This window comes from Malus domestica, chromosome 06 (assembly GCF_042453785.1).
Source record: "Malus domestica chromosome 06, GDT2T_hap1".
Lineage (NCBI taxonomy): Eukaryota > Viridiplantae > Streptophyta > Magnoliopsida > Rosales > Rosaceae > Malus > Malus domestica.
The window spans coordinates 33,073,192-33,085,174 of record NC_091666.1 but is presented as its reverse complement, the minus strand read 5'-3'; the positions used below and the strand labels follow the sequence as shown (position 1 = coordinate 33,085,174).

Here is an 11,983-nt window from a genome sequence, read left to right as displayed (position 1 = left end):
TTAAAGAAAAGTTGAGTTGTCAAATATATATTTTTGTTGCCAACTTTTGTTTAGGTCAAAAGAGGATCAAATTTACAAAAACCAATGAAAGAAGTGAAGAAAATATATAAAAAGAAAGAGTATTAGGAAAGCAAAGGAATTGTTTCCTCCCATGCAATTACTTAGCGTGCATTAACATATTTATGGCATATATGTAGCTAACCGTGTGAATATGAATTGAAAACTCGAACATGAATTGAATTCGATCCCTCGTGACAATAAGGTCAAACAAGCAAGATACCACAAGTCATGAAAATTATATATAAAATCTAAAAAATGAAAGGTCAATCTTCCAATTTTGTTTATTTAGCATGAAACAAACATATATGATCAATTGTGATGGTCAAATTGTTCATAGCTAGCTAGCCTAGTGTATGCTCAAAGCTAAGACCAGACTGACTAAGTCCACAAACCCCGGCATCCCACATTGTTTTCTTTTCATAAAAGGGATCAATTGGTGGCTTCGTTATCACAGTCCACCTTTCTGAGGGTCGAGAAGACTCACATATGCATTTTAGCCTCCCATTGGGCACCGTCGTGTAATTCACCAGTGTCATCATCGAACTCAGGATGTGTCATGTGTAATACGGGCCTTAAATTCGTCTTTTATCACTAGGCATTTTGACTATCTATATACATGTACTATTGTAATTCAAAAAACTCAAAATTTCCTATTTTACAAGATGAAGGCAATATCCTATACTAATATACGCGGAGGGAGATATTATTTCGAATACTAGAGGAGGATCACACTTGACCTACTAACCTAACTCAGATTTGCATAGTTCAAAAAACTTGTAATTCAAAACCTGCCAGTAAACTCCATTGGAATCAATATGAAAACGGAATCATGAGTCGATCTCATCATGGAGTTTGTAGGTTAACTACAAAATAAATCCTCAAATTAAGCAGATATGTTGGCTGTTGCTCTAGAGTGTTGCAACAGTAATGGGACCTAATCTCATCCCATGTATTTTTTTTTCATCTTCTCGGGTCACCGCAATATATAAACCAAAGGTTTGACAATTTTCACTTTTGATGGCCCTAATTAATTGGTTCCTTGAACGCAAAGGAAGTCTCATTGGTAGAAGAATGCTCGACAATCCTGCCCCCCCCTCCCCGCATCTACTGGCCCTTTGCCTTACAAACCCCTCTCTCTCTCTCTCTCTCTCTCTCTCTCTCTCTCTCTCTCTCTCTCTCTCCCCCCCCCCCCCTCTTACCAGATTATCAAGCATTTCTTATGCTAGTAGCTTTGTTGGTCTACAAGTTATAGCACATTTAAGCTGTCAAGCTTCCAAAACCCTCAACCCTCTCTCTAAAACACAGAAACCCTAGCTACTTTTATTCCCACTATTTTCAGATCAAATTCTCTCTCTGTAATCAAATTCTCTCTCTGTCTCTTTGTTCTCCATGCACTACTCTCTATTTTTCATCCCCTCCCTACCCTTCCATGGCTTCCAAACTTCTTATTCCTCGTCTCTTTAGTCTCATGCTTTGGCTCTCATTGATCTTGTTATCCGTCCACGGTTGGTTTCATCTCGTTTCCAAAAATAGCAGTAACCACATAAACCCTACGCAAGCAGCAGCATATTCTCTCAGCAGCTCCGATCGTCGTTACACTTTGAGCAACCGGAAAGTACTATTGGCTTCTAAATTTGACTTTGCCCCATTTGTCCACCGGAACCAGCAACGTCAAAAGGATCATCCTTACAAATATGTGCCTGTGCGGCCAGAGCCGGGCGGAACGGAGATCAACCCTCGTTACGGTTCTGAAATGCGCCTTGTTCCCACCGGTCCAAACCCATTGCACCATTGATGACAAGGTTTTTTCATTTTTAGTTTTTATTTCTTTTCTTAAGCTTTTGTGTATTATTCATGTCATTGTAATAAAAGGAAATAAATCCCATAATGTCTAGTGAAATATTTATAAAAAAATTTACATGTATTATTCGTGAAAATTCCTTCAAATTAATTATAAATTTTCACGTACATTCCATTCATATGATCATCATGTGCATGTATGACTACAGAGATTTCACCATACAACAATATGCTGAACGATGGATCACTGAATATTCTGGCCAGAAATAAAGGAAAGGTCGATCGATCTCACTGAATTTCATGATTTCTTGGCTGTCTTACTCTAATTAATAATTAATTGTTGGTATGCAAATGAAAGCAACTGGAGTGGTTGTGACGGCACGGCATGCCAATTGTCACGGCAATCGAAATATGAGCAATACATATATTATATAGTTAATGTTAGGGGATTAAATTTTTAAATTAAATTTTGAACACGATTTTGATGATTAGGTTATTACTTAAGTGTTTATTAATGTGTTTATTTTTTATTGATAACATATTATTTAATTTGTAAATTTAATTTTTCAAACATTATCCTTATTTTATTATTAAGCTCCGCTATGAGTCACGATGAGAATTGAGAAAGCAGCAATTCGAAATTAAATATATAAATCCGATATTAAATTTTCTACTACCTGATGCATGGCTGATGCATGGCTTATGCAAGGCTTACTAGAAAGGGTTGACTATGAGACACAAATTAATTTATAGATTATAAAATTTGAACAGATGAGTTGATGGAAGATCATGTATCCAACGTCACTAGCGACATGAGTAAAAGAATAATTTGCATAAAACGGGGAGGTTAAGATTTTTCAATGATGCCTCGATTCATCTAGAAAAACAACTTAGTTACAGAGGGCATCTTCCGAATTATGACGTCAAATCAAACACATGTTGGCATCTTTGCCTTGGTAATGATATTTCCACTTCATCAAAAAAGAATATAAAATACATGCTATGTTGAATTATTTCATATCAACCGTATATCTGAGAAAAAAAGAGTTTAAACAACTCCACTCCAACTAATACTGTGGTCTTTTGTGATAAAACTCAACATCTAACATATTGTGCATGTGGTAATTAACAAGTTGAGGACAATATCGATGTTTTTGGAAGTGGACATTTGACCCGCCTCTCTGATAATTTGATATGGTATCAGAGTCAGGGAGCGGACTTGTACTGCCACGTGATGAGTGGTTCTCTTTGGCCCCACACAATGATGGTGGGTCCCTTGGCCCCGCATATAGTGTGAGTCCCCTTGTTTCCACATGGTTGCCGTTCTGTAGATCTCCCACATGTGAAATTGGGTTCCATGTGAAGGAGCATATTAGAAATATTTCATATCGACCGTATATCTAAGAAAAGAAGAATTTAAATATCCTAACTCCACTCCAACTAATACCGAGCTATAAAACCTCAAACTTGACGAATTGTATATGTGGTAATTAACAAGTTATGAACAATATCAATGTTAGTGAAATTGGGCCTTTGCCCGTCCCTTTGATAATTTGACATGCTCAATATTGATTGGATCTACAAACTTTCAATTTCTGCTTACGACCATTTTTTTTCTGAGCTTTATGATCTTCATTCCAATTTTTTCAACATGGGGTTTGGTATTTGAGAAGAAGGTCAAAATATGTTAATCACATGCCTTCTCTCATTAGACTTTGGCTTATTGGCGGTTGGAGTTCACACGTGATTAACTCATTTGGCGTTAGGGCATCCAATGACCCATCCTTTAATCATGTGTGATATGAAGTTCTAGAACAATGATGATTCAAACTGTTGTGTGAAAAGAAAAATAGTTGGCTACTCAAAAAATGAGTAGAAACTCTTACTCAAAACTCTTTATATTTTAAACACAGAATTTTGTACTTATGATCAGAACCGTTCATACTATGAATCACACTATAAAGATCATTTTTGCAAAAAATAAATTAAAACTAAGGTCGTTTAGGCAATATATTGTAGCAAATACATAGACAGTTTATAATGTTTTTACCAATACCGTTCATTTCCTTCTAAACAGTTTGATGACTAAATGACCTTTATTTTATTTTATTTTTTTGCAGAGGTGATCTTTATAGGGTGATTTATAATATGAACGGTTTTGATTATAAACACGAAGTTCTATAAATTGACAATGAACACAATTTTGAGGAATTTTGATTAAGAATTCCTACTTATATTTGAGTAATCAAGTATTGTGCGTGTGACAATAGAAAAAGTAGCAATTGTTCTTTGGGAACTTTAACGAAAAGCACCCGGTACTGTTCACTTTAACGAAAAACCACATTTTTACACTAAAAAGTCAATCATGATACTATTCACTTTACCCTTTATTTTTTCCTTATCATTAAAACTCAAAGTTTTCAAACATTTTTCATTAGTTTTCCTTTGTTCTTTTGGGTTGTGAATTGGTTTATGGCTGACTTCCCATACGGTTAGTGGCCATACAACCAAAGATGAGAAAATGGAGATCGAAAAATGATTTCTGTAAATTTTATTTTATTTTTTTAGTATTCTCATATTTTAAATTGTTTCTTAATTTACTTTACTTTATTAGATTCAATAATTAAAAATAAAGTGGGACGCCTATAGAGAGGAAAAGAATATACATGCGAAAATTATTTCTCACAAGTACTCTTTTTAAGCAAAAGAACATAAAAGCTAATCAAAGAGATGATATGTTTTTCTTTTTTTTATGACAATAAGCGATACAAATTTGCCACTGATACAAATTTGCCACAAAGCAGAGGTACCATTGATACAAATTTACCACAAGCACTAATACTATTAGTAAAAGCAAAGGTACCACTGATAAAAATTTGCCACAAAGACGACGGACATAATAAACCTGCAATTGAGGCATATGTAATGTCATCACCATCAAACGAGATCATAACAAACCATTGTTAGCAGACGAGGTCACATCAAAGAGGATAGGTTTTAAAGAGGATAGGTTTCTCTAGAATGCATTCTCATCATTTGGAATTGTGTGATTAATTGGTTTTACATGGGATTTTCTTGTATAACATTGGGGTTGAACAACTAGTAATTGGGCGTGAGCTGTTAAATATAGGCCCAATCTGTAGCCATTGGGCTTGAAAAACCTAAACTAGTATTTCTTATGACAAAAGCCAGGGTAGACGGCAGAGGAGCCCAACAATCAATCCGACATAATTAAGGTAGGTCATTACTCATTATGTTGTTTACAACCAATGAAATGCCTCTGTGAATCAATGGGATATGAGGAGACTGAAATGCCTTTGTGAGCCTTCATAGTCTCGAAAAGGTAGTGTGGAGCCAAAAATATTCACTAGGCGACACGTGGACTTTTGGACAAAAGAGGACAAAAATACCCTCGAGGCATACCGGGTTTCCTATACGCGAGCAGTGGAGAATCATCCATCAACCAAGTCAGGAGTACCCAAATTGGGTAACAATTCAAAACCTATTTCATTCCATATATGTTTTTACCTCATTTTTTCCTTATTCAATTAGCCATTTATTTCAAACATTCCATAACATCCTCAACCAATTAATATAATCAATATATTAAAGGCTAATTACATCACCAAATTAAGCCCAAAAATCACCCTAAAGGCCGGTTATCCCTTCTCCAAAGGGAGCCGGCCATTTCCTTCTTTTTTCACCATAATTTTCCTTTTTTGTGACATTGATTAGCCAATTATACAAAAAACTACCAAAACATTCATTTTATGTTTAATAGCCAAATAAATTGGCTAATTAAACCTAAATCAAACCCAAAAAACCCTAGCCACCTCCTATCCCTATAAATATACTCTCATTTCTCACCAAAAAGCCAATTCCAACACTTTGGCAAAAATCCCAAAATTCTCTAAACACTCTTTCTCTCTAAATTCTAACTTTGGCATTGGAGGTTCTTCGGCCAAAGCCCCCCCCATTCATCGTGGGCGCGTGAGGCTCTTGGCCTTAACCTAAGGTGTTAATTGTTTTGTAGGTGCAAAATTGTCCAAGATCAAGGAGGAAGAAATTTGCATCCACAGGTAGACTGTTGTGGCAAAACCAACACCTGATCCCTTTTTAAAAAGAAAAAATTACTCATTATTTTGTTTACAACCTATGAAACATGTTGGTCATACATGTATAAATTACGAGACAGAACTTTCCTGCAATTTTATTCTAGGCTAAATGAGTAAGCTCAATATGCATTGTCATGTACGTAATGCATGATTTGTTTGAGAAACCGCCATAATAAAATTCTGAATGTAGGTATATTGATGAGAACCTTGCTCAACCGGCATCTACAACCTTTGTGACATAAATTTAAGTTATATTAAAAAATAAATAACGTGATCACCGAAAAGCTTATAATTTAATGACTAGATATTCACTAATCCAAGTGTTTAAACTAATCTGATTTAATTCTTCTCCTTTCAGGTCAACTTTGCCGCCATCGCCAAGTGATTACGCCACTTAATTATCTTAGTGGCCATTATAATGACTTGTGTATGACAGGAACATATCCAGTAAACCCTTATGAGAAAGAGGGATGATATATGTCGTATTCGTTCTGTATGTTTAAAAAAGATTATCACAAATGTGGAAGTTGCCTTTTGGACTAATCTGACTCGAAAGGGTGGCTTAATTTGTTCTTTGTATATCTCAGATACTAAGTTGACTAATATGTTGGCATGAAATACGTATGGTATTTTTCATATGTGAAACTGAATATACCTTTTGATTACTATTTTATTTTTAGATTTTAGTTTTCAATCCCTTGTGGGCGGGAGGAAACTAACTTAAAATAGTTCAAAGGTTTTAATTTCATTTTGTATATCATTTTCTGTACGTTTCTTTTACATCCCTTCCAAGGTATTTCTCCTCTATTTATAACAAAAAAATTGAAAATTAAAATTTGAAGCAGAATGATTATCAAATAAACCTTAATATATATGGGGATGGAACCGTGTCATCATTTTTTTTACACACATTTTTTGGGGTCACTTCATAATATATTTCAACAATCCGAACTGTATATCTTAGATATTCTCTCAAAGATCATGTCTACCAAAAAATCACCAAAATCTAAAATCACACGACCGTTAGATTAAGAGTTTAGGTTTTTTTTGTATAACCGTATCCGTCTATTTTCTTCACTACAAATGAATATCTAATGGTTTTGGATTTGTCTAAATTGTTTTGCAAGAATGATCTATGAATAATGTTCTAAAAGATAGACGGTTCAATTGTTAAAATACATTACGGAGTGATCCCTATAAAAACGTGTGTCAAAAGTTATGTAAAAAAAAGTGGTACTACGGATTCACTCCATGTGTGTGTGTGTGTGTGTGTGTGTGTGTGTGTGTGTGTGTGTGTGTATTGCCATCCAATGGACCTAATATATATTACGGCTTATAAGTGTTAACTGACCTGATAAACCATTCTATAAGTTGCTAATTATTCATCACTCAAATGTTAGAGATGGAAGGTAGCCTACGCACTACGTGCCCCTTCAAAGTATATATGCATGATTTCAATCTGCCAAATTTGCCTCGTGCTGCCCAGGGTTTCCAAAAGGAAAACTGTGGGTACGCAGAAATGGGCCATGATTAGTTTCAGACTTGAGGAATTGGATGGTAGAAATATAGGGAGATAACTTTTGTGGTGGCCAAACCAGAACAACGATTAATGCATGCTTCATGCCTAACTATATATATAGTGATCTACTACAGGTTGAGAGATAATGGTTTCAAATCAGAAACCAAAAAGTCTATAAAATCATGGAAAGACCAAGTCGCAATCTGGTGTGAGCCCTAAATTCCTAAATGAATGAGATTACGCAAACACATTTCCAAGTTGCAACACTCAGTCCAACCTAAGACCGGCTTTGGCACTAATGTAATGTAATATTATGTGCCCCAAAACCACAATCAAGAGACGGACTTACCTACACCCTCAGAAACGTTATTCTAATATTATAAATCAAATAATACGATGTTACATATTTTGTTTTATTTTTCGCATAACTTCACATAATTGATGTGAAACACCGCCACTTTAAAACTATATGTTTCATGTCCGTTCTTTTCTGACATCAGTTACAACTTACAAGGTAAGACTTGGCAGGATATATGTATGTATGTATCTTCGAATGATATCTTTAAGGAAAATCTTTGAGAAATATCTTTTTAATTATATCATATTTTGTAAACTATATTATGTGGCGGTTGAAGTTAAATTTTTTTTTAATCATTAAAGAAGGAATCAAACTCAACCGCCACATCATTTAGTCTATAAACTATAGTTTATATAGATGATCTCTCTAACGAGAAAACTTTTAATATACTGAGAACACAACATCGTACACCAAGTGTCATAATACAATTGATTAGAAACTTCACTAATTGTATTATTACGCTTAATGTATTCGAACAATGTTCTTGACACACTCTCTAACATCACTCGAGTTTTAATTGCAAACTTCACTAAAACTACTTGCAATGCGAGTTGACACAACCACCACTTGGCTCACTTTTCTTTCTCAGCTTAAGCTCTTTGCATCGCAATAACTAAAAACGTCTGTCGATATACTCGGACCAAAACATAAAAGTCCTCAATCTACGCTGACCAATCACGACCCTTAAAGTGGAACCCCATCTGCAAGTTACAGTTAGTAATTACAGATCCAATCCTGACCGTCACTTTTTATTATATTACATAAGCAAAATGCACAATTTTGATAATTTGATTTTAATTACCATGACTCAGCACGATTACAAAGCATATTCACTGTGGCTCTCAGGTGCCTAAAACATATTTCACACGCGTATATATCAATTTTATATACTAAACACATGCTTTATAAATAAACAAAAACTTTAAGCACTAAAGTAAGACACAAATGTGTAATGAGATAAAAGGAAAGAAAAACAAGTAGGTTATGAGAATAAAAAAGAAAAAGAAAAGAAGATTACATTAGGGTTATAAATTGGCTTACAATTGTGGTCTCTCTAGCATTGTTCTATCAAAAAAGTAATTCATTAAATAAGAATGCCTGACAAATATTATTAAAGAAATTTCATAATTTTCTTTGGCTATTTAGGAATCGTAATTCTTACTGTACATATACAGAAGAAAAGTCATTAATTTTCTTTCACTATTTAGAAAACAAATTGGAATATGATTATCTCCCTTCCACATTCCTTGTTCTCGTGACCATTCAAATAAGAGATGAGGCAAGGGAAAAGAATTTTTTTATTATTTTTTGTTTAACAAATGATATTATCTACACTAAACGGAACGGAGAAGTAGGTTAAGCCTCCCAACGTATAGCAATAATGTGGTTTAAATTCACCTTTTCGTGAGAATCAAACCTAAGACCTCTCACTTACAAGTTACAAGTGAAGAGTAATATCATTAGACCGTAGTACTAAGTGATGAGGGAAAAGAAATTTGAAGGGAAAAAAATCCTACTCCAATCAAATTTCAAACCCATCAAAGATTGAAATTCTATTTCCTTCATTTCCAATCCAAATTAAGGAAGGAACAAAAGGAAAAAGGGAAAATAACAAAGGGATTCATGCAACAAATATGAAAAGAATCATAACTCCAAATACAATGCACTATTTTATGAGAATGTGGAAATTTTTGTGCTTATCCAAGAAGTACATCAAAATATCAATGTGTCACACAACACCCTATCATGGCTCTCATTGTTCTACACACCAACTTCTAACCCTAGTCCAAGTCAACCCGAAAGCCACCGGTTCACCCCCAACTCTTCCACCCAAAAAAATTAAAAAATAACATCCACCGGCAATAACCGGTCACCAAAACTCATTCTTCACCCTATTTATACCCACCACCACACGTAACACCTCTCTCATTGCACCCACCACCAAAACTCCCCGCACCCCCAAACACCTCCTCCCCGCCAACTTTTCCTTCCGGCAGTATTTCGGATACGCTAAAAATCTCTAACATGGCTCGTCATCTGCATACAAGCGAGTATTCTGACTCGGACTCCTCGATGCGCCTGAAGTCCAAAGCCCGTATGGTGGCCTCCGTCTCGGCACTCCTCGCCATCGCCCGCCGCCTCTCGGGGAAACTGAAGGCCGCCAACTCCAACATGATAAAAAACAACCACCAGTCGAAAGTCGCGCCGAATAAGTCACCGATGATGAGGAAGCCGAAGAAGCTAATGTCGACCATAAGCAACAAGGCCATCACGTTCCTGCACCGGAAAAAGATCGGCGAGGAATCGGACAGTAGGGGCCGCCTCCACGCTGAGGAGGAGGAGGAGTGGGGGGACGGTGGGGTATGGCAGAGGTCGATCCTGATGGGGGATAAGTGCGAGCCGTTGAATTTCTCGGGAGTAATTTATTACGATATTGACGGGAAGAAACTTAACGGAGCTCCCATAAGGTCCCCACGTGCAAGTCCTTTGCCGGGGTACCTCGAGAGGGGTAAGATAAACTGACGGCGCCGTTAACTTTCAAGTGTTTTTCGTCGGAGAAGACGACATGTTTTCCAGCGTTAATTTGTCTGTGTTTTTTTTGCTTCGTTTTCGTGGTATTGCAACTGTTGTGTCGTGACGTGTCACGCATGTGAGTTCTTATTGGTATGGTGGGCGCATGTATGGGTTTTAGGGGCCACAGTTGACGTCGTCGTCGGAAGTAGGTAGTTGAACTTCTCCAGTGTAATAGGGCGGGGACGTGCGTACATATGGAACACATTTGGATTTTGCAACCCCTTTAATTTGTGGATGATTTTTAAATTTAGTAATGGACTCGTGGGTTTTAGATTTTATTTATGTTGAACATTTATATCATTCACATCCTTGAGTAGTTGGCTGGCTCAATCATTCAATGTTACAAATATATCATTACGATATTGATTGCTGATATATTGATATACATCAATGACATAGTTTTCAAAACTATCGATATGTTTCTCATTAAAAGTTTTTATGACAAATAATAATGATGCGACATCATTAATTTGATTGAAACTAAGACTAATTAGTTGGTCAGGTAGTGTAACTTAAGTTTTTTCCCTGAACATATGATCGAGATTGCCATCTTTTCAAATTATTATTTGGGTGTATTTTATTTTCATTCGTTTATTATCTATTTGAAACTAATTTGTAAGTAGAGAAATTCGAATTCGGATGCACAACGCAGTCAACTAAATACCACTAGCCAACCTGCCTGCTTTATTGGCTTTATTACCAAATGAATGTGTGGTCTAAACTCTAAGCCGACAAATTACTAACACTAACAAATTATTGTCAAAAACTGCACTTGGAATAAATTGTGATCCACTATGAGGCACTAACATTCGAGCTAGGCCTCGATTTGATCCACTAGTAGTGCACGGGTGGCATCTCAATCTATCTTATCAGAATATATTATCTTCTTAGAGATGATGGGAAGTAGGAAATACTAATGTCACATATTCTTTCTTTTTCTTTTTTCAATTAAATGTGCATACTAATTCTACACTATTTTGTTGAACAAATAATCATTCATTAGAAGAGTTCAAAAGGTCATCTCTAATGTGATGTCTAGGGGAACATATTTGGAATATTTTTGCTCATCGCCTTTAAGTGGTGGTAATGTTCATCACTCTATTTATTAACATTAGATGAGTCTAAATTTCGAGATATGTATAATAACTATACACAAATTTCAAAATTTAAACTCATCTAATAATAATAAATCTGGTAATGAGCATTGCAACCATTCAAGAATCCTTTACCAAAACCTATACACAAACAACATATGCAAATCCCACCTTTTGAAAGAACAAATAAATCCATAGATACCAAAAGTTACCTACAAATTGAGAGCCTATATGCCCTTAACCTTTTTGTGCATACTCCTCTCTCCTTTTTCGCGTGCAACGTTACGTGACAAATCCTCTCCTATTTCTCTTCACAATTCGCATGTGGCACCCATACATATTCATATTTTTTTTCCCTGCGTGATATCTCTTTTCACGTTAAATGTCAGACGAAGAGAGAGACGTGCACAAATGACCTATTACCTAAGTCTTAGCCTAACAAAGTACTCGGAAACACATACAC

General features: G+C 35.7%; 1 protein-coding gene across 1 annotated transcript; it reads left to right on the top strand.

Moving 5' to 3' along the window:
* The first annotated feature begins 9,877 nt into the window (after positions 1 to 9,877).
* LOC103428315 (uncharacterized) lies at positions 9,878 to 10,375 on the top strand. The gene has a single exon (XM_008366421.4). The coding sequence runs from the start codon at positions 9,878 to 9,880 to the stop codon at positions 10,373 to 10,375; it is 498 nt and encodes a 165-aa protein (XP_008364643.1).
* Positions 10,376 to 11,983: the final 1,608 nt, after the last annotated feature.